The 20,525-nt window shown below is 40.8% G+C and overlaps 5 protein-coding genes across 6 annotated transcripts in view; 3 read left to right on the forward strand and 2 right to left on the reverse strand.

The window, feature by feature from the left end:
* Positions 1–2,735, forward strand: part of herc4 (HECT and RLD domain containing E3 ubiquitin protein ligase 4) — a gene marked incomplete in the record, with an annotated part of 15,289 nt that extends 12,554 nt beyond the window's left edge. Inside the window, 7 exon segments of the mRNA XM_024297045.2 lie at positions 349–492; positions 582–748; positions 1,725–1,791; positions 1,877–1,959; positions 2,031–2,214; positions 2,307–2,409; positions 2,480–2,735. Coding sequence (XP_024152813.1) covers positions 349–492; positions 582–748; positions 1,725–1,791; positions 1,877–1,959; positions 2,031–2,214; positions 2,307–2,409; positions 2,480–2,688 — 957 coding nt within the window.
* Positions 2,736–3,359: 624 nt separating this feature from the next.
* LOC112161702 (cytochrome c oxidase subunit 5B, mitochondrial) lies at positions 3,360–4,561 on the reverse strand. The gene is made up of 4 exons (XM_024297046.2): positions 4,460–4,561; positions 4,003–4,073; positions 3,644–3,743; positions 3,360–3,563 (listed from the first exon to the last, which is right to left on the reverse strand). The coding sequence occupies exons 1-4, from the start codon at positions 4,557–4,559 to the stop codon at positions 3,451–3,453; spliced, it is 384 nt and encodes a 127-aa protein (XP_024152814.1). The 5' UTR covers positions 4,560–4,561; the 3' UTR covers positions 3,360–3,450.
* A 1,265-nt stretch (positions 4,562–5,826) lies between these two features.
* Positions 5,827–9,431, reverse strand: dnajc12 (DnaJ (Hsp40) homolog, subfamily C, member 12). Of its 2 annotated transcripts, none has more exons than XM_024297251.2 (5): positions 8,757–9,415; positions 8,101–8,179; positions 7,762–7,901; positions 7,561–7,693; positions 5,827–6,033 (listed from the first exon to the last, which is right to left on the reverse strand). In XM_024297251.2, the coding sequence occupies exons 1-5, from the start codon at positions 8,832–8,834 to the stop codon at positions 6,029–6,031; spliced, it is 435 nt and encodes a 144-aa protein (XP_024153019.1). In that variant the 5' UTR covers positions 8,835–9,415; the 3' UTR covers positions 5,827–6,028. The 2 variants fall into 2 exon arrangements, with proteins under 2 accessions (XP_024153019.1, XP_024153018.1); XM_024297250.2 differs by lacking the exon at positions 5,827–6,033 and adding an exon at positions 6,740–7,470 and having other exon boundaries at positions 8,757–9,431.
* A 197-nt stretch (positions 9,432–9,628) lies between these two features.
* sirt1 (sirtuin 1) lies at positions 9,629–15,394 on the forward strand. The gene is made up of 9 exons (XM_024297249.2): positions 9,629–10,288; positions 11,133–11,255; positions 11,345–11,580; positions 11,699–11,851; positions 12,280–12,427; positions 12,512–12,591; positions 13,543–13,726; positions 13,798–14,301; positions 14,423–15,394. Exons 1-9 carry the CDS (start codon positions 9,955–9,957, stop codon positions 14,716–14,718), a joined length of 2,058 nt encoding a protein of 685 aa, XP_024153017.1. The 5' UTR covers positions 9,629–9,954; the 3' UTR covers positions 14,719–15,394.
* Positions 15,395–16,955: 1,561 nt separating this feature from the next.
* cacul1 (CDK2 associated cullin domain 1) lies at positions 16,956–20,285 on the forward strand. The gene is made up of 9 exons (XM_036215409.1): positions 16,956–17,010; positions 17,081–17,426; positions 17,710–17,836; positions 17,917–18,019; positions 18,089–18,184; positions 18,287–18,389; positions 18,486–18,575; positions 19,142–19,280; positions 19,360–20,285. Exons 2-9 carry the CDS (start codon positions 17,117–17,119, stop codon positions 19,397–19,399), a joined length of 1,008 nt encoding a protein of 335 aa, XP_036071302.1. The 5' UTR covers positions 16,956–17,010; positions 17,081–17,116; the 3' UTR covers positions 19,400–20,285.
* Positions 20,286–20,525: the final 240 nt, after the last annotated feature.

Consider the following 20,525-nt stretch of genomic DNA (forward strand, 5'->3'; position numbering starts at 1 on the left):
TCCTGATATTTCCACGAGTCCTCATTTTGAAGGTGTGTTATCAAAGAAATGTCCTGATATTTCATGAAAACAAACACACACACACACATACACACACACACACACACACACACACTGATGGTTGCAGAGCTACCATCCAAGGAGCTTACCTGACCACAAGGAGCAATGTGGGGTTCAGTGTCATGCCCAAAGGGGGAAATTTAACCTTTGCTGTTAATTTGACTTCAGGTTTTTGTCTTTTTCATGCCGTGGTGTTTGTCTGAATCTTTGTGGGATTGTACAGGAAGTTGTTAAATGTCTTACTTTTTAAAGTCCTCTAAAATGAGTCCAACTGTTTTTGGTTCACAGGTGATCTTTGTGGGGGAGGACGCCGTGGATGCAGGCGGTGTGAGAAAAGAGTTCTTCCTCCTGATCATGAAGGAGCTGCTGGATCCCAAATATGGAATGTTTCGTTACTACGAGGATTCCAGACTCATCTGGTTTTCACACAAGGTCCTGTTAATTCTGACCTCCCTCATGAACATGAAGACCCTGTAAATCCTTCTGTGGCTTCTCAACAAACCTGCCACTCTCCCTTCCAGACGTTTGAGGACATTGACTTGTTTAACCTCATCGGGCTCATCTGCGGTCTGGCCATCTACAACCTGACCATCGTGGAGCTCAACTTCCCTTTGGCGCTTTACAAGAAGCTCTTGAAGAAGAAGCCAACTCTGGATGACCTGAAGGAGCTGATGCCGGATGTGGGGAGGTCAGTGTTTTTTCACCATCATAAAGAAAGATTCTCCAAAGACCTTCTAAACCAGGGGTGTCAAACTCAATCGCACAAGTGGCCAAAATCCAAAACACACCTTAGGTCGTGGGCCGAACAGGATCAACATTTATTGAATGCTCTAAAACGACATTTTTAAAACTTTAAAACCATAACTTCTTTACATAATAATGAACTAGATACAGTATATAGCATTATCTACGATAACGCTAGTGTGAATGCTGAAAGCTGAATTTGGCTGCTGAAGAAGGTAGTGTTGATAGCTGAAGATGCTGAAATTAATGGATAAAAATCCTGAAGTTAATAGCTGAAACACTAAAGCTGATAGCCAGCTAAAATATTAGCTAAATGCCAAATTAGCCTAAAAAAATAAGTTAGGTTAGACAAAACAGCTAGCATGTAGCTTAAAAAATAGCTCAACTTCAAAATATCCTAAAAAACGGATTAATAGCCTAAATTAGCCAAAAAAGTTAGCATGTAAATGTTAGCCTAACTCCAAAACAGCCCAAAAAAACGTAAAAAGAAAACCTTAAATTAGCCAAAATAACTAGGATGTAGGTGAAATATTAGCTAAAGTCTGAAACAACCTAAAACATTTAAAAAGAAAAGCCCAAATTTGCCAAAATATCTAGCATGTAGCTGAAATATTAGCTAAACTCCATAAAATCCTAAACTTAGCGAATGCCAAAATAGCCCAAAAAGCTAGCAGAATGCCAATTTTTAAATCTTTAAAAACATAATTTTTTTAACATAATTATGAAAACTAAAAACAGGCAGGAATATTAGTCCAGAGTAAATCAATTTAAACCTTAAATAACTTTTAATATTTTACTCTCCATAAAAATATATTTTGTCAAAACTATAAAAGTTAGAAATGAGCTCAAGATAACATCAGACCATTAATAACTTGACTTTGACACGTGTTCTGAACTATTCCATCACACCTTCAATCCAGGAGTCTGCAGCAGCTGCTGGACTACAGTGAAGATGATGTGGAGGAAGTCTTCTGCCTGAATTTCACTGTGAGGTTTTGAATATTTTCTCTAAAAAAGATAAATAAAAATCTTTCTGGACAGAATTTTAGACATTGTGTGTTTTCTTTTCCAGATCACAGAGGAAAACTATGGAGCCACAGAAGTCCGTGAACTGATTCCAAATGGGGAAGACATCAATGTGAACAAAACCAACAGGTGATTGGATTTTCTGCAGCCTGTCTTCATCTTCTTTTTGTTAGTTTCACCTGAACTTTTTCACTTCTCAGGCAGGACTTTGTGAACGCCTACGTGGATTATGTCTTCAACTCGTCCGTGGCGCCGCTCTTTGAGTGCTTCTACGCAGGTTTCCACAAAGTGTGTGGTGGGAAAGTGTTGGAACTCTTCCAGCCGAGCGAACTGCAGGCCATGGTCATCGGGAACACAAACTACGATTGGACAGAACTTGAAAAGGTCTTTTTTTCCTTCATTAATACTTTAGTCAAATATTTTACTAATATCTGTATATAATGTACCAGATTTGTGAAGAAGTTGTCTTTCTCCAGAGTACTGAATACAAAGGGGAGTACTGGGCAGAACATCCGACCATCAAGCTCTTCTGGGAGGTCTTCCATGAACTTCCATTAGAGAAGAAGAAGCAGTTTCTCTGTAAGTCACATTAACGTGCAAGCATTTTGAAGGTAAACATTAGTAACCTGAAGGTGTGTTTGCTCCACAGTGTTCCTCACAGGAAGTGACCGCATTCCCATCCTGGGCATGAAGAGCCTTAAACTGGTGATCCAGCCCACCGGAGGAGGGGAGCAGTTCTTACCTGTAGCCCACACCTGCTTCAACCTGCTAGACCTCCCCAAGTACACGAGTCAAGAAACAGTCCGCGAGAAGCTTTTACAGGCGATAGATCACAATCAAGGCTTTAATCTTGCGTGATAGAAATAAAGACGTGTGTGGACTCGAGATGGTGGTAACCACATTCCTAGATTGTTTCCTTTTGAGGCTCAGTTCAACCATCAGTGCTGAAAGAGTCCATGACTCTAGAAGTGGTATCAATTATTGATCTTTATTTTATAACTTTGCTATTGCTGGACTGTCATTTAGTTTTGGACGTGCGTGTGAGGAATTATAATACATGCAAACCTTGCTGCAGCATCGGCACTACTACCTTTTTGGAGCTGAAATCAAAGGGGGAATTTTGTTCTTCTCGGGATGTTTGCCAAAGTCGGATGCAGTTCTTTTGCTGGGGTGTTAAGAGGATGTTTGAGTTTCTGAAAAGAAAAGGAAAATCTTAACTTAAACTGCACTTTGTAATCTGCATGATCACTGCAGGCAATCACCAAACTAATACAGAGTTCTTTGGAAGTTATGCGCTTTGTTTGAATCTGAACTGTGCAACAACCATTTGATTCTGTTGAAACACTGGAGAACAGTGTGGAGCATTCGCTTTGGACGCCAAGCTGATTTTCTTGGCTTCATGCCTTAAAAAAAAATCCACAAATAAAACATAAGACCAGTGAAATAAATACTACTTTTGGGGGGAAAACATGTTTTGTTTATATTCTGATTGAGGGAAATCCACATCAGGAAGAGGAAGAAACAGACTGTTTCAAGTTCACATTTTAATGTTAATCTTTAATCCTCTACAGAAACAAAGTATTTGGTGTTTTATGGTTTGTACAAAGGGTTGTCTCGTCTTTAATGCGGGAGGTCGTGGTGGATCAGTTTGTAGTGGGATCCACAGGAAGGACAGCGCTGGGCCTCCCCCTCATGAAGCCAGAACCACACAATTGCGGTGTTGTCCTCCTCACCTGGACGGAAATGGCGTCTGTTAAAAAGGTGTGTAACACCTGGACAGAAATACCCCACAGCTTTTTAGTGGGTCACTCACAGAGACAGCCCACCAGCCTCTTGTTTCCAATGCTGGGGACGATGTGGGGGTCTTCCCTTGTACCAGTGTAGTGTTTGGGCTTCAGGATGCTGTAGGGATCCTGTAAGTTAGTGAACCCACAGTTAAAATGAATGTATGGTCAGATAAAATAAATATTTCAGATTATTCTATAAAAATTATGTTGAAATAAAGCAGAATAAACAGTTTATAGAGAAACTATGGCTGGATCTCTTCCAGTATTTTTAATTAAGGGTACAACATTTGTGAAATGTTTAGTTTATGCCTATAAATATTAAAAAGCAGGCAGGTTGTGTAATGCCCTCATTGAAATTTGCTGGATTTAACATCAGCTTTTGTACCTTTCCCTGTTTGAGGGCCTGCAGGGTGGCTCTCTCCAGGCCGGTGGCCTGCTCCTCGTCTGTAGGGATTCCTGGGATTAAAGCAGAAAACAACAAATTGTAATATAATCCTCATTTGTAAAGATTGAAGTTAAGATGGTAAAAACAGTCACATGTCACTGGACACCTGCATACCCCCCTCCTCTACCAGGATGTTGGCATAAACTCAAAGAAGGCTGCCAAGTAGGAGGGTTTAGAAAAGGCCTATCCCAGAGTTAAAAGTCCAAATGACCTTCATTTGATTCTATTCATGTTTAACTAAAATAATAAACCTCGAAATAGATTTTCATTTAGAGTTTACAGATAAATAAATAAAGGGGAAAACAACCACATTACGCAGTTTCCTGAACTAAACCTCAACGTGACCCAGAGGCCCCGCGGAAGGATCACTTTCTCCGCCATAAATAAAGACCTTTACCTCCCGAGGACGCCATGGTGCGCAGAACCGGACGGACCACCGCGGTTCCTCTCAGCTGCATGGCTGCCGAGCAGCCCCGGAGAAGCAGACGTCCCGCCATTCTGGTGAATCAAACGTGGGCTGTGTTGACCCGAATGTGACACGGCTGAGAGCTGGACTGAAATGACCCCAGACGCCAGCTTTTGATTGACAGGAGGATTGACGAATGACAGCGGGAGATTGAGAAGGGGGCGGGGCAAAGAGTTAATATTAAACTGAAATATCCAATGAAAAAAAATATGTAAGATAAATCATACTTGCTACGTAAAATATAAAGCTCAAACAACTAAAAAAAATCTTCGTTGTATCAAAATGTTCTGATATTTTAATGATATCCATTACTTATGTGTTATTTGTGGAACAAAATATTTCTTTAAGTTGATGTAAATTATTTTAAGTAACATTTTTATTAAATAAATCTTATTAAGGTGCGAACATTTAAGTCAACATTTACGGATGAAATACTAATTGTGTCCTGCAGGAGGCGATGTGGAGCGACCAAAAAGCTATGGTTGTCAATGAGGAGAAAAGGTTGAAAAATATGAAGCATGAGGGAATTACATCAAAAATGTGGCGCGTGCCATTAAGTTGAGGCATAAAGGAAACATAAAAAGACTAGGTCTCGCTGTATTACTCAGGCTGCACTGCAGTGTCTATTCACAGGCGCGATCCCACTACTGAGCGGCACGGGGGCTTTGACCTGCTCCGTTTCCGACCTGGGCCGGTACACCCCTCCTTAGACGACCTGGTGGTCCCGAGCTCCCCCAGGAGCACCATATCGATACCGAACTTAGTGCGGACACCCGATCGGCATAGTCCACTGCAGCTCAGAGCTCCTGAGCTCAAACGATCCGCCAGCCTCAGCCTCCCAGTAGCTTGGATTACAGGCGCGCGCCACTGCACCCGGCGATTCTGAACAGTGTGTATCGGCCTTTTAGCTTTTATAAAGATGACGTCACATTGGAATTTGGCGGCATCTAGTGGCTACTGGAGGTAGTGTTGATATTTGGAACACCTTAAGATTTAGTTACCCTCCTAATCATGCAAAAGGATTCTGCAAGAATGGATATAGGTGTGGGGGTTTAATTATAATAATACATATTTGTATTTATTTTGAACGTTTTATAAGGCAAATACATTTATTCATCGCTTTTCTTTTGTTAAAATGTCACTGACAGTGAGAGAGAAAAGGATTGTCCTGCTTTATGACACTATAGTTTATTAGAGCAATCACTGTTTACTCACATGTAATCTGAGTTATTTTTCCCAAAGACATCGCATTTGTTTAAACAAGTTTTCACTCTATGACTCCCCAGGATGAAGACTGATTTAGCGAACCATCGATATAGGGTGCCCCTATATGACAAATTTTTTTTTATTAAAAAAAACGTTCTCAGTAGTGTTTTAATTGATGTGTTCTCTGGAACAGTGTTGGTCCATTGCCATTGTAATGATGTTTCTGTGAAGGGAATTCTCAGTGAAAGAACATCTTCTGGGTCTTCTTTGGATGTCTGATGCCTCCCTTCGAGTTCATCCTGGAATGGACAAAATGACCATTAGAAAGGAGCGGGACAAGGTTGGACATTACTTGAATCAGTATAAGAACAGAGGTAACAACTCTGGCAAGAAGCAGTTCAGAGGGAACGCAAAAGCCAGCTTTTATTTTGGTAGTCCACTTCCGGTGAATTTCCATATTAGCTAAATATTTAGTTTGGAAGCTAAATATTTAGATACAAGCTAAATATTTGAATCCAACCTAAATATTTAGTTAGGAAAACATATATTTAGATTAGATATACATATTTAATGTGCAAACTAAATATTTAAGTTTATAAAATTAAATATTTAGCTTGTAAGCTAAATATATAATTGTAAAATAAATAATTTGCTTAAAGTTAAATATTTGCTTGCTAACTAAATATTTAGTTAGTAAATGTAACATGTATAAATAAAATTATTCAATGGGTGAAAATATGCATTTAAAAAACAAAATCTGTTTTTTCTCCTAAAACATGCTAAATATCTGAAAACATTTATGTCAAAATTTTAACTGTCTGATTTACAAATGGCACCCCATACATACAAATTCTTTTTCTTATTTATTTTCTTTAAACAACAGCTGATATCTCAATATTTAAGTCCATGTGCACAATTACAATAAAATGGTAAATGGACTGAAGTGAGGAATGAGAAACAGGTCATACATAACACTGAAATACTGTATCAATTTAAACCAGGGAGTTTGAGGTTAGCAGTTTTTCAGAAGACTTTATTGTCACAAATATGGATTATGTTTCAATTACATTTTATGTCCTCAAAAACACACATTCTTACATTTTAAACCATAATGATGACTCTAAATGATCCAATTTAACAGTTTTGTCAAAGTTGAAGACATGAGACCTCTTCACAATAACAACAAAACTTTTCAGACCAACAACACTTACACACATTACAGGAAGGCTTCAATTTTGCTTTTTGACGGTAAACTCTGGAATTACTTATTTTAATTGATAATCTGATGTTTCAAAATAAAACAGTTAAATGTTGGCAGACAAATTCACATCATTTCATTCCAGTTTATCACCTGAAGTGATTTTTGAAAGAGAGAAAAAAAAATCAAATATCAACTAATAAACTGTTGGTATGTCTCATCTCCATCCATTTTCCAAACTGACTTCATTCTCTTTCAGGGTCAAGGGGATGCTGGAGCCTATCCCAGCGGTGGGGTTCAGTAGATGGTTCTCCAGTCCATCATAGGGCCACAGAAAGACACAACCACACACCTGAGAGTCATAATGAACCATGGTTTTGGACTATGGGAGGAGAAACCCCACACATGAATGAGGTGACCCAGCTACTAAACCATCATGCAGCCCATCAATACATTTATATTTCATAATTTCTGAACTTTTGCAGAAGGCGAGACGGAGAGTCAGCAGCCCAACGGAAACGCTGGTGGCAGTAATCACCTGAGGAGAAACCAGAGTTCCAGCCACGCAAAAGAAAAGCAGGTTGAGGGAAAAAATGGATTTATTTGATATATTTTTGATTGAACTTACGTGAAGAAAACCCAGCTTCACACGAAGCTGACGCCTCCAGCTCACAGGGTCGGCAATCTGCTCGTGAAGTGGTTGGTTCTTCTGGGGCCTCCAGCATTGGTTCCTTCTTGGTTCTCACAGCCCAGTGCATGGACTGCAAACACATGACCGGAGTTACAGAGGGGTAATGGCCTTTGAGCAAGAAGACTGTATACGGCTCACCATTTTCACAGAATCATTTAGAGCTTGCCAGTCGTGAAAGGGAATGGTCACGCCGCTTCTCCTCCACAGGTCATAGTTCTTCCTTTTCTCTTCGTTGCATAAAACCTCTTTTGCTTCTTGGAGCTTCTGGAAATCTGCCACTGACAGCATAAACAGATGAAGCTTCAGAAGACAGAGGAATAATGAAGTCTGTCTGCAGAGCCTCTTCACTGACACGGCCGGCTTTGATGTCATGGAAAGAAGCTGATGAGGAGGTGAGTCAGGAATCCATACAAAAGCTTGACTGTCAAATATGATTCTGGTTAGTAAAGAAGCATCATGGGAGATGACTTATGATACCTGCATGTGGGTTGTCCGGGTGTTTGTCTGGGTGACTCGCCAAAGCTCGGATCTTGTATTCATTAAGGATCTGTTCAGTCTGAGCAAAATCACAGACGACATCAGTTTAGTGACAAAGATGTGTCTTAAACATTAAAATAACAATCAGCATTTTATTTACATTAAAGTTGATGTAACTACAAAGACTCAATGTCACTTTTAAATAAAAAAAAGACGGAAACAAGTCAACCAGGACTTTCAGATTAAAGGATGAATGAAATAAAACCCTAGTTTTTAACTCTGTAATCTGATTACTTTGGGTGATCTGATTACTCTATGATCTTTTGGTTTTGCAGTCATATAAACAGATTTAACAATCAGATTATCCTGTTAACATGATCACTGGAGTAGTCTGATAAATAGTCAACAATCAGATTGTCAGTGATCGTGTTATCGGGTTCAACCACCTGTAGGATTTCCTACAGTTCAGGGTTTAGTTATGACAGCCACCCGACCCGAGCACGGAGCGCGTGCAGCATCTTCTCGTGCGTCACTGGTTGTCTCTGTAAAATCTGGTGATGATCAACCTGTAGGTTGTTGATTGATGACAAAGATTTGATGCTTGTGTTTATAGTTTTCCTGCAACTAAAAGAGGGAATGTCGCTATCAGAACTTACGGACGACAGTTCGTCACATCCCAACACTCCGTAGAAATCCTCTAGGTCCTCCGGTTTGCAGCGCAGAACAGACTCCATCTGTCAGAAATGTCTTCTCTTACCGGACCGGGTAACTGCGGTTCCGACCCAGGACGGTCGATGTGCCAACTCCCGTTTCCTGAGGTTTAAAGGTTTTGGTCGGATCCGGGTTCTGTCAGTTTGTGGATAGATCAGCGGAGTTTTAAAAACCAAGCAACGTTTCACTTTTTTCACCAACGTGTGACGTGGGTTGCGTTCAAGGACACTCCCTTGCGATGGGAGAAAAAAGTCCCAGTTAATATCAAACCACAAAAGCTTGAAGCTTGAACGTTTTATTTATTTATTATTTATTTTATTTTTGTTTTTTGTGGTTTACAAGAGAAAGTTGCCTTAAGAGTATATATCAAAAGTATATATTTTCAAAATGCTGGTAGAGAAGTTTAAGGTTTATTTCTTCAAAATCAGTCAACAGATTGTTTAAAGAGGAGGATAACGCAATAAGCAATATAAATCTAATGCATTTCACAGCATTAAAAACACGTTGCTAAGAATATTTTCTTAAAGAGTCAGCCTGCAACTGTGTAGACATGTTAGTTTTTGTATTTGTGATTTTGTGCTTAATATGATCAATCAAATTTATAGAAAAAATCTTTAAATTAACACAATAACATCTTAACAAGTTAATAAACCTTTACATCTGGTTTACTTACAATAATTCTAATGTATCTTATAATAAAGGGAAATAATAATGCAATTTTCCTTCTGACCTTTTTGAAAATGTTCCTGATATTATTAAACTTTAATTACCAGCATATCTGTTTATTGGAAACATACTCCCCCTTTATTCTTGAGGGCCACAAACAGACGCATAATTTTAAAGAACATGTTCCTGATTCAATGTATCCTTCAGAAGTTGTTTTGCTTCTCACTTCTGTAACTTTTGCTTTTGGTTAATTTGTATTCGTTTATGGCTGCTGCTGTCAAAAATGCATTCACAAATGTATTTTTTTTGTTCTTTTTGAGGAAATTTTTCTTCTGTATCTGTTTTCATTTTTTATTAAAAGTGTCACTGATTTGTCCGACTATAAGTGAAGGCATCAGCTATTTGTTGTGGTATACGTCATCACGCGCGTTATGCAAATGAGCCAGCTGTCTGCTCGGCGGCTCCTGCGGGCTGAAGATGGCGGACGAAGAGAGCAGCCACCGAGCGGCCTTCTCAGGCGCCTGCGGTGTGGACGAACCCGCCGCAAAGAGACCGAAAACCACTCCACCGGACGACCACGCATGCGGAGCCATCGAGGCGGAGCCGTTTTCCTATGTCTGCTCGGCCGCGGAGAGCCGGGAGGTGGCGGTGAATTATGAGCAGCGGGCCGAGAAGGAAGCGAAGCCGGTGATGGCGGTGGAGCAGGCCGCAACAGGCGGAGACAACAATGGGCTGGGACTGCTGGGGTCCGAGCTGCCGAAACCAGCCGAGCGGCTGAGATTCGGCTTCGGTTCTGCTGAGGAGAGAACAGGTTAGGAGTTCGGGTTTGTGTTTTCACCGCTCGGAACGGCTCGTTGTTAGCTCGACGAACCGAAGATGAAAAGAAGCGGAAGCGGCTGGAAATCCTGCCGTAAATAAACTGTTGCGCGTCGATCTCGTTCCTGTTCGAGAACTTCATCAACTTTGACCACGTGACTTATGTTGACTTCAAACTCTAGACTTTCGCGGCATTAAACCATTTAACCCTAACTAGATAATTTTTGGTTTAAAAAACATAAATTGAATTTGATCAAGCTTAGAAAAGAAAATACAAACAATTTTGATTTATTTTTATATATATGTCATTTTATGGATTTTCTCAGAAAAAAATATAATTCTAATCATAAAATAAAATTGTTATCTTTTAACAATAAAACTTGCACATCTATCCAACTATGAAAATGAAGGATTTATTTTTATTAGAGCTTTTTTATTTAAATTGATTTAGTTTGTTGGCCACTTATTAAATTAATCACTTTAGAGTTCTTCATAGCCATTAGTTATTGACTTATTTATAACATTTAATCACAATTTTGCAATAAACAGAAAAACAAATTAAGAACTTTTATTTTTCCATTGAATTGAATGTTCTATTGAGTACAGTTCATTCCAATTGGAGCGATTTCTTCTGCTGAGTTTTAATAATCATTTTTGAATCCACTAACGAGCAGGAAATATTGAGAGTTAGTGGTGAAAATCTGAGTGAGCATTAATGCGACTGTAGAGGTAAACTTGAGTCTCAGCAGCCCAGCGTTTAGTGTTCAATGCCTCATTTTGAATGTTTATTTAACATTTTTTACTACAGGTGTTTGATCTTCTCCTTTTGCTTTCTCCAGGCTTCTTCTGCCCTGATGATCTTCCTTCCAACGGTCTCGCTGTCACACCAGAACACCTTAACGATGACGATGACAGGTCCTCTCATGCTAGTTCCAGTGACTGGACTCCTCAACCCCAGATCGGTCAGAATGGAGCTGGAATGCATTTTCTGTGAGTTCCATCCTGTGTCTCATTGAAAACCCGTTGTGAGCTCAGACGTGTCCATGTGCAGGTTCCTACAGTCTGATCCAGCAGCACATCCGAGAGACTGATCCCAGGGCCATTCTAAGAGACCTTCTGCCTGAGACCATACTCCCTCCAGATTTAGATGACATGACACTGTGGCAGATCATCATCAACATCTCAGAACCTCCAAAAAGAAAGAAGAGAAAAGATATTAACACGTTGGAAGATGTGGTCAGACTGCTTCATGAAAGCAAGAGGATCATCGTTCTGACTGGCGCTGGTGTAGGTGTCTCCTTTAAAAATGTGTAGAGATATTTGTTATAAAAATCATAAATGTGATTTGAGTGTTTTCTACTTTAATGTTAAGTAAATAAACTTTAAAAATGTGTTTGTTTTGCAGGTTTCAGTTTCATGTGGAATCCCCGACTTTCGCTCCAGAGATGGGATTTACGCTCGGCTTGCTGTAGATTTTCCCGACCTTCCCGATCCGCAGTCGATGTTTGACATTGAATACTTCCGACGAGACCCTAGACCATTTTTCAAGTTTGCTAAGGTTTGTAGGTTTTTTTTTGGTTTGAAATCTCGCCCTGCCCAAGATTTCCTTTTAAATGTAATACATGGGACATTGATATTATCTAACTTACAATAAAAACAGAAGTTGCATGTTGCTGAGATGCTGAGCTGGAGAAGTCCTTTGACTCTCTTTAGGGTGAATGTTTTCATACCGACGTGTTTTTGGTGTTCTGCTGCAGCACATTTCAGAATAAAGCGAGCATCTCTGCAGTTTTAAAATACATTTATCCTTGTGTTCTTTATGGATTTCTGTTGAAAAGTAAAACTTTTTTTACTCAGAAAATCCTTTTTTTTAATGTAGAATAGATATTGAACATTTTAAAAAATCAATCTAATCAAAATCAGGATCACAGATGAGTCAGTTTGTCATTTCTGTTGCAAACGGTTAATGTTTACTCGTTGTTACAGGAGATTTATCCGGGGCAGTTCCAGCCGTCTCCCTGTCACAGATTTATAGCTATGTTGGATAAGCAAGAAAAGCTGCTACGCAATTACACACAAAACATCGACACGTTAGAACAAGTGGCTGGAGTGGATAAAATCATCCAGTGTCACGGTGAGCTGAGAGTCCGTTTCTTCTATTGTGGACATTTGTGCTCTGGAGATGATTTAAAAAATCCTGTTTTTTTTTTTCTTTCAGGATCGTTTGCGACAGCTTCTTGTCTTGTTTGTAAACACAAAGTGGATTGTGAAGCTATAAGGGAAGACATTTTTAACCAGGTATTTATCAAAACCATCATTCGACTTCCTGTGTGAATATTTGTTGGAGATCACATCCTTAAAGTCCCACTCTGATCATCTTTTGATCCATTTTGAAAGTGTTTCCAGTGGTCTTTTAATTAGCATTTTGCTGTTTTCAGACAAAATAAATAAATTAAAAAAGGTTGTTTTCTAGACATAGTTTCTGCAGAGCGGCATGAGTTCATTTGAAATTCACCTCTGATTTGTGGGTGTCGAGCAACCGCACCGCTGTTACTGAGAGCTCTCTGTTTACTGTCTCTACTGCTAGCTTCCAACCCCACACTAACATTAGTGGTGCAACTAAAATGGCGAGCATTAATGGAGCGAGCCAGCTGTTGAGTTTTGATCCAGATTCCAGCTCAGACAAAGAAAGCAAAGATGTACATGAATCTATTTGTCTGCCAGTAGATGCATCAGAATAGAGCTGAGCAGGGAACTTGTGTCCCGCCCTGCATATTTTCTGTCACAAATACTATGTTTTTCAAATCGTTTTTTCCATCTGCTCCTGATTCATAACAATTGGAGTAAATAAATGCTCAGAAATACATTTTTAATCTTAATTTGCTTTTTGTATCATGAGAAGAATGCTACAAGAACATGTTTAAAACACTCAAAAGACAATTTGCATTGGAGTGTTTCTTTAAAATAACAACCAGAAGTTAGAAACGACCAGCTGCTCCATTGTTCATACTTTGGGACCATGAAAAGAACCAAAACCTGCTGGAGAGATCCAGTTCCATGGTAGACGTTCTCACCATTCTGTAAAGGTTTCTGAAATTCTATGGTCTTAATGTTTCCATTTGTCCCCCTGCCGTGTGAGTTTGAGACAGACATGTTAGATATTCTGTGAACTTCATCCTAACTCTTGACAGTTGCAGGGATTTGGTCTTTTGATCGAAATGCTAACACTGTACCAAAACCTTCTTCCAGGTTGTTCCTCGATGTCCGCGCTGTTTGGACATTCCTCTGGCCATTATGAAACCTGATATTGTGTTTTTTGGAGAGAACCTGCCAGAGATGTTCCACAGAGCTATGAAGCAGGATAAAGATGAAGTGGACCTCTTGATTGTCATTGGATCTTCACTGAAAGTCAGACCCGTGGCCCTCATCCCAAGTATGTTCTGAACAGACCGTGAAATCCCTCCTGTGGGTTTAGTGTAATCCACACTGTCTCGTCTTCCTCAGATTCCATCCCTCATGAAGTGCCTCAGGTTCTGATCAACCGGGAGCCGCTGCCTCACCTGAACTTTGACGTGGAGTTGCTTGGGGATTGTGACGGCATCATCAACGAGCTTTGTCATCGGTTGGCCGGAGATTTTGAACGGCTTTGCTTCAACACTTTAAGACTCGCTGAGATCACGGAGAAGCCCCCACGGTTACCGGAAAAGCCTCCAAACGAGGCCTCCAGTGATGTGGCTCCGGATGAGCAGAATCCGGGTCACACTGACTCTGCAGACAGACCTTCAGAGGAGGCGAAGAGCTCGCAGGAGACGGACGCTGCTGAGAAAAACATTATGCCCCCCGAGCCTCATCCTGACGGGGAGACGGCAGAGTCTCCAGATCGACCAGTGGAGGACGCGCCAACGGAGGAGGCAGATCTGTTCAAGAGCCAACTGTCAACGCTGGAAGTACGGAAACGATGTTGGATGAGTCGGATCAACAGAAGTCCAATCAGCAAACGTCTTGAAGGTGAGCCTAAAATCAAGAAAACGTTCCACAGTTGGAAGTGACCTCTCCTTTTCTTCTGCTTTACACACGTTTATGGAACTGTATTGTGTTCTTCTAACACACATTCTGCTGTTCTCCACAGCGGGCCAGTACCTCTTTCAAGCACCAAATCGTTATATTTTCCATGGAGCTGAGGTCTACTCTGACTCTGAAGACGAGACGTCCAGCTCCTGTGGGAGCGACAGCGAGGACTCTGAGGGCAGCGTGGATGGAGTGGAGGATGACAGCGATCCAGAGGAGGACGGAGCAGAAGCGATGGCGGCGGCAGACGAAGAGGCGTGCTTCAGAGACACATTACAACACCATTCAGCCAATGAGACGACAGATGTGCAGTTAAACAGAAGCTCTGAGAAGACTGAAAGCTTCGCACAGATTTAGGTGTAAAAAGTTCTCATTTAACAAAGCACTAATTGTCTTTATATACGTTTCATATGTAGTTATTTTTCATAAATGGAGACGGCGTGTGTGGAAATGCAGAGCGGTCTCCCCCTCATGTTTTCTGTGCACGGACGCATCGATTCTTTTTCCATCTGCCGACTCAAACATCTGCAGGTCATTACGCTTCTACTTGCAAATGTCAAGACTTCATCTCCTGTGGCGTCACCTTCGGTTTGGGGGTGGAGTTACCATCCTGCCTCATGTATATATGGAAGACAAACGTAGATCGAAGAAAGATGAAGCGCTCAGCTCTGCTCTTTAGTGGAACGAAACAGAAATAATCCTTCATTTCAGACCAAAGAACATGATCAGCGAGCTTCTGTTTTCACGAGCTTTACATGTTTATTCTGTCCTTTAAATCTGGGTTAAACCATGTATATAGTTCTGAGATGTTTCCTGACATGTGGCAGCTACTTTTATGGTTAAGCCTCTTATTTTTATACTCCGATGTGAGACATGCTCCTCAAAGGGTAGATGATCATTTTTATCTGGAAACTTCAACCAGAGAATCATCAGAAAAAGGACTATGGAGATGTTCAGTTTGAGAAGAAATCCTTTTTTTAAATCCCGTTTTCTTGCCCTGTCACTTTTCATAAAGGAATCAGATGCCTGTAAACTCGTCATGTGTGGATTTATTTGAAACTTGTTCCTCTGCACAGTAGTCTCCGTTTCTTTTAACTGAGCTGCTTAATGAAGGATACGGGACCATCTTGTTTGAAATCTCTCTTTTAGCTGCTGCTAAGGAGCTTCATCAACCATCAGTTCTTGTAAAGTTTTTGGTGGGATGTCAGTGTATTTAGAAGGGGTGTGTATTGGTAAGAATCTGGCCATACAATGTGTATCGCGATACAGTACATATCACGATATATTCCAAGACTTCGCCAGAACAATTTTCCATTTTAGAAAAAAACAAAGCCATACTAAGTAGTATATGTCTCATAACAACAAATCCACAAGGCTGTTGTGGTGCAGTGGCAATTAGCAGTTGGGGGTTTAGGTGGAAAACAATAGTAGGATGCTCATAAATAATTCATTACATTTTGTCAGCATCAAATGAAATATTGCAATATATCACAGAATCAATTTTTCCCTACACCCCTAGTATTCAGTCTTGAGTTTGTCAGTCCAGAAAGGTGCGTGATGGATCTGTGGAGGAGCCTTTCGTGCACTTAAGATTTCTTAAAAGCATTTTTCTGTTTTTACAGGAAATGCTTTCTTCCAGGAGTGCAAATCATTTTAACCTTTGACATTTTATTTATCATTGAGCTGGGTCTTCACGATGCTCTGGAGGGATCTTTTGTCACTTCCTGCAGGACTGATGATGTCAGTTCATGTTCTGCTTTTAAGATTTCCATGTATTTGTGTCCTGAACATCTCACTTCTGATTTAGTTTCCTCACACCTTCATCTGTTGCTCCCTGTAACCATCCCACCACGTCAGATATCTTATCTGAATAACATGCCAATGTCATGAGAGAATACATGCACTCCTCACCTCTGGCATACATCTTAATGTCACCCATATGTCAAGATGGTGCGAGATGATTGTTCCTTGTCCGAGACCCAAATGATCGTCGTTGAATCCTCGCCTTCCTGGAAAATCAATATACAATTTCAGACATTATCTGAGGTTTGAATACAAGTAGTTCAAATTTCACAATAAGATTGCAAATTAATTGCTGGAAAGGACAGATTTGTTATGTTGCAAGTAAATCTAATGTATCATTATTATATATTGTAAAGCATAACCAACCATATTTAGTTATTTAAGGCAATTTAATTTATAACAGTGTTTGAGTTGTGTTGAGCACAAATACAAGCAGCACTGATAAAATTTTAAAGCTATTGTTTTTTTTAAGAAACAATTTTCATTTTTTTATTATTATTATTTTTGCTTGTTTGTTTTGTTAAATAGTTTTTAAAAATCCACTGGTTTAATTAAGATATCAACATGAAACAAAAAAAAAATCTACATTTTTCTAGATAATAATTCTCTTATTTTTGCCTCATATCTTTATTCTATTTTTTTGCTATAATTGTTTTGCTTTTTGAATTAAGATTTTCCTTCTTTTCTATAAACCATAGACTGTAAAAATAATTTTATATACAGTCTATGCTATACCAGGAGAATAGGATTTATTTCAATGTTACTACATTTCCCAGCAGCCATCCGCAGCCATGCACGATACAAGAAGTGTCGTAAAATCCTCAACCGTGTCGTAAATATTGAAATGTACAGCATCACAAACAACAGCCAGTTTGTTTCTTTATTTTTCACTTTTTAACTCAATCATTTGTTTTAGTATGCTTTCCGGTTGCTCATATGTTCGCTGGTAAACATGGAGGCCATGGAGTTTGACAGCTTGGACGTTAAAGATGACCACAACCACAATTACTGCGGCAGCAGCGGCGCTAAAGTCCGTAGGTTCCTGGGCGGACGTCTGTCCGGATCAGAGGTCTGCCCGACGACGCAGGACAGAGAGCGGACGACGGGACGCTGGAAGGTCCGGCCCGGTACCGCCGGAGGGTCCAGGCTTATGGAGTCCGATACCGACAGTGAAAGTAGTGAAGTCAGCGACGCCGACTCTCCGGGTTCCCCGGCGGCCAACGCCGAGAGGAAAGTTTCCCCAGATCCAACCTCCAAGTTCCGTAAGTTCACATATATGGCGAGTTCTGGTGCAGACAGACAGAGTTCTGATCCGATCTGTTGCTGACAGACAGGGTTCTGCTGCAAGCAGGCAGAGTTTGGCTGAAAGCAGATAAGAGTTCTACTGCTAAGAGATAAGGTTCTGCTGCAGACAGACAGGGTTCTGCTGAAAGCAGATAGAATTCTGCTGGTGGCAAACCGAGTTCTGCTCCAAATAGAGGTAAATTCAGAGGTAAACTAGAACTGCACTAAGCAACCATCATATTTGATTCACTTCCCCCTCAGTTCTGAATGCAATGGCGGTGGAGGACTACAGGAAGAACCACTGGCCCAACCTGGAGAAGGCCATCGACCGTTTGCTGATCCAGAACCCGACGGACCACGTCTCTGTTTCCTATGCACAGATATACGGGTAAGTCTGTAGGTGAACAGGATGGATCCAGCTGGTTTGTAAACTTTGTCTACAAGGCTCTGTTGTTGTTCTGGTTTTAGCTACATCTACAAGTGTGTCTGCCAGCAGCACTCGGAGCTGCTCTACAGCGACCTGACCTCAAAAATAACGACTCACCTGCAGCAGGTTTCCTCGCAGCTTCAGGTAAAAGCACAGAAAGAAGTTCATCAAAACCCACCAAAGCAAGATTAACTGTTCTGCTAAAACTTACAGGCCAGCCCTGCTGAGAACCTAATCGAGAACTTCAACCTTGCTCTGACACAATACACGGCCTCTCTGCAGTGCATCGTTCCCGTCTTCATCTACTTTGTAGGTGGCGCATTCTTTTTTCAAACATGAGATTTTAATACCTTGAACGTGCATCAGCCTTTGTTCACTCTCATTTTGATTTTCTTCTTTCAATGTTTTCAGAACAAATTTTACATCGAGTCTAAACTGAACCGAGACTTGAAGGAGGATCTGATGAAGCTGTTCGCTGACCATGTTGCAGAAAAACATCTGAGCGCTCTGATGCGTCAGTTTTCTCCTCGTTTAACCGTCTATTCTCCATCTATAAAGTTTTTCTGTCATCATCACTCATGTTTGAAAAATAATTCTCTTCTGCCGTCAGCTCTGCTTCTCAAAGCTCATTCCAAGCCTTTTCAAGTGCAGCCGTCCACCATGGCCAGCGTGGTCAAAGGTCTCTACAGCCTTCAGCCGGGTGGGTCAATACTCTGAATTCAACTTTGTTTATAGAGCATCTTTTCTGACCTACTACACCTTATTAAAAGAGATAAAGAAATAATCCACCACACATGTACATTAAACTAACAGAAATACACACAAAAAGTAAATTAAATGTAAAATCTGTAGCAAAGTTGACAGCAACATAAGGAAATGTAAAACTTACTTAAGAGAGAAGCTAAAATGTTCTTTTCTTAAAATCCTCCATAGTGGATGAAGCTCTCTCGTCCTCAGGATGGCCGTTCCACAGGCAAGGCCCCTGGAACGAGGCCTCGCTGTGGGGACATAAACCAGAAGCTATAAGCTATTCTGTTTTTTTTTTTAAATTTAAATTACAACTCCATTTGGCTCACTTGGACGTTTTAGACATGGTTAAATTCAGTCTTTATACGTCTGTTTGCTTCAAAGATCTGCATATAAAATCACATCCAGGTATCTGACTTTATGACCCTGTCTGTCTCAGCATCAGGTTTCAAACGTCTCTCCTGTAGAGACGATGTGGTTCTGTTAGCATTCCTCTAATCTCCCGCTCTTCTCCGTCAGAATGGGCCCATTTGGCTCCAGCACTTTTCTCTGCCTTCATTCCTCAAATCCACCCTCCTGCTGTGGAGTCTCAGCTGCCTGATTACGCCGCACACGACCAGAAGCTTCAGATGGAGCTCTCCATGAACGGCTTTCCACGGTCGGTTCCTGGTCCTGCACAGTTCATCCTCGCTCGCGCTGGACGCTCAGGTCCGTAACCGCTTGTGCTCGTCTTCCAGGGGGGATCAGTCTCGCAAGCGTGCCAGTGAAGACTCTTGATGTCGGAGTCCGCTCCTCCACATCCGTGCCTCCTCCTTCTCCCATGAGACTTGGTACAAAGTTAACAATCCTCCAGTTCTCTTGAATCAAGGCCACGACACACTGTGAAGGGCAAATGTGTCAAGGTGACGTTGAAACGCAGAGCTAAAGCTGGAAAATGAAGAAGAGTGACTTCCAATCGAGTGAGACCTTCAGGGATCCTGAGATGCTCTCTGCTCCTTCCAAAGGAGAGATCAGACATGCAGAAGCTGCATTCCTAACCTTTAACCTGGAAGATGTTTTAGAGGGCGGGGCTAATCCAAACTTTCTGTTGCTGCTAATAAATCGTGCATGTTACCCAGAGACTCCACGCAGAGGAGTGAAGTCGTGATTTTGCGCTTCGTGTTGCCTTCACTGCATCAGTAAACCAGATTGTACTGTATTTCCCAGTTCTGCCAAAGAGGAATGAGTACACGTATGTTTACTTCATGTACAGGGCATTTGGTTTAAGAGCAAATCGTTAGTTTACTGGAAAAGATACTGAGCCGACCATTTATTTTATTTTTTGTTTTTGTTTCCATACTTAAGTTGTTTTCGGAGATGTTTTGGAAGCTGTGCATGTGGCATTAACGGAAATCCTTCATCACAGACACATCATCTGTTTAGATCAACCTCACATGAAAAGGTGTTTTTGTTTCTTGTACATTTATTGTCCCTAACATGTTCCTGTAAATATTAGTTGTGTGTTTTTGTGCTTCAAACAGCTTTATTCACACATGCTTCTGTTTTGTGATACGACCCACTTGAATTGACCTGTTTGACGTCATGATCTAACACTGTTTTAAGTGTAGTAGGATGGTAAAGCTTGCTTTTGCGTCATTTTTGAATAAACTAAAAAAATATTAAATGTTGTGATGATTGAGCCAAAAATACACATGTTTCAGGTTGAATGGAGAAATCATCTTATGAGGTTCATAAACCGAATAAAAATCTTGACATTCGTGTCGGGTTCTCCACCATCAGAGGTTTCTGTGTGACGTTCAGTTGGACTGCAGTTCTGTGACAGACCGCTGGAGGATGGAATCCCTTTACAGCACGCCCCCCGCGCCCAATGAGGAGGGACGCCACCCAGAGGGTCAGACCCCCC

The sequence above is a fragment of the Oryzias melastigma genome, linkage group LG15, assembly GCF_002922805.2.
Source record: "Oryzias melastigma strain HK-1 linkage group LG15, ASM292280v2, whole genome shotgun sequence".
Taxonomy (NCBI): domain Eukaryota; kingdom Metazoa; phylum Chordata; class Actinopteri; order Beloniformes; family Adrianichthyidae; genus Oryzias; species Oryzias melastigma.

Bases quoted from the DNA above. Each gene is read 5' to 3' on its own strand.
- dnajc12 (XM_024297250.2), bottom strand. From the start codon at position 8,834: ATGGAGTCTGTTCTGCGCTGCAAACCGGAGGACCTAGAGGATTTCTAC. The intron at 7,694-7,761 runs GTGAGCCGTATA...ATGTGTTTGCAG, and splicing joins TAAATGATTCTGTGAAAATG to TCCATGCACTGGGCTGTGAG. The intron at 7,471-7,560 runs GTAAGTTCAATC...GTTTCTCCTCAG, and splicing joins TGAAGCTGGGTTTTCTTCAC to GTGATTACTGCCACCAGCGT.
- cacul1 (XM_036215409.1), top strand. From the start codon at position 17,117: ATGGAGGCCATGGAGTTTGACAGCTTGGACGTTAAAGATGACCACAAC. The intron at 18,020-18,088 runs GTAAAAGCACAG...TAAAACTTACAG, and splicing joins AGGTTTCCTCGCAGCTTCAG to GCCAGCCCTGCTGAGAACCT. The intron at 19,281-19,359 runs GTCGGTTCCTGG...CTCGTCTTCCAG, and splicing joins TCCATGAACGGCTTTCCACG to GGGGGATCAGTCTCGCAAGC.
- sirt1 (XM_024297249.2), top strand. From the start codon at position 9,955: ATGGCGGACGAAGAGAGCAGCCACCGAGCGGCCTTCTCAGGCGCCTGC. The intron at 11,581-11,698 runs GTAGGTGTCTCC...TTTGTTTTGCAG, and splicing joins TCGTTCTGACTGGCGCTGGT to GTTTCAGTTTCATGTGGAAT. The intron at 13,727-13,797 runs GTATGTTCTGAA...CGTCTTCCTCAG, and splicing joins ACCCGTGGCCCTCATCCCAA to ATTCCATCCCTCATGAAGTG.
- LOC112161702 (XM_024297046.2), bottom strand. From the start codon at position 4,559: ATGGCGGGACGTCTGCTTCTCCGGGGCTGCTCGGCAGCCATGCAGCTG. The intron at 3,744-4,002 runs GTACAAAAGCTG...ACTAACTTACAG, and splicing joins AGGCCCTCAAACAGGGAAAG to GATCCCTACAGCATCCTGAA. The intron at 3,564-3,643 runs GTGAGTGACCCA...ATTTCCGTCCAG, and splicing joins GAGGCTGGTGGGCTGTCTCT to GTGAGGAGGACAACACCGCA.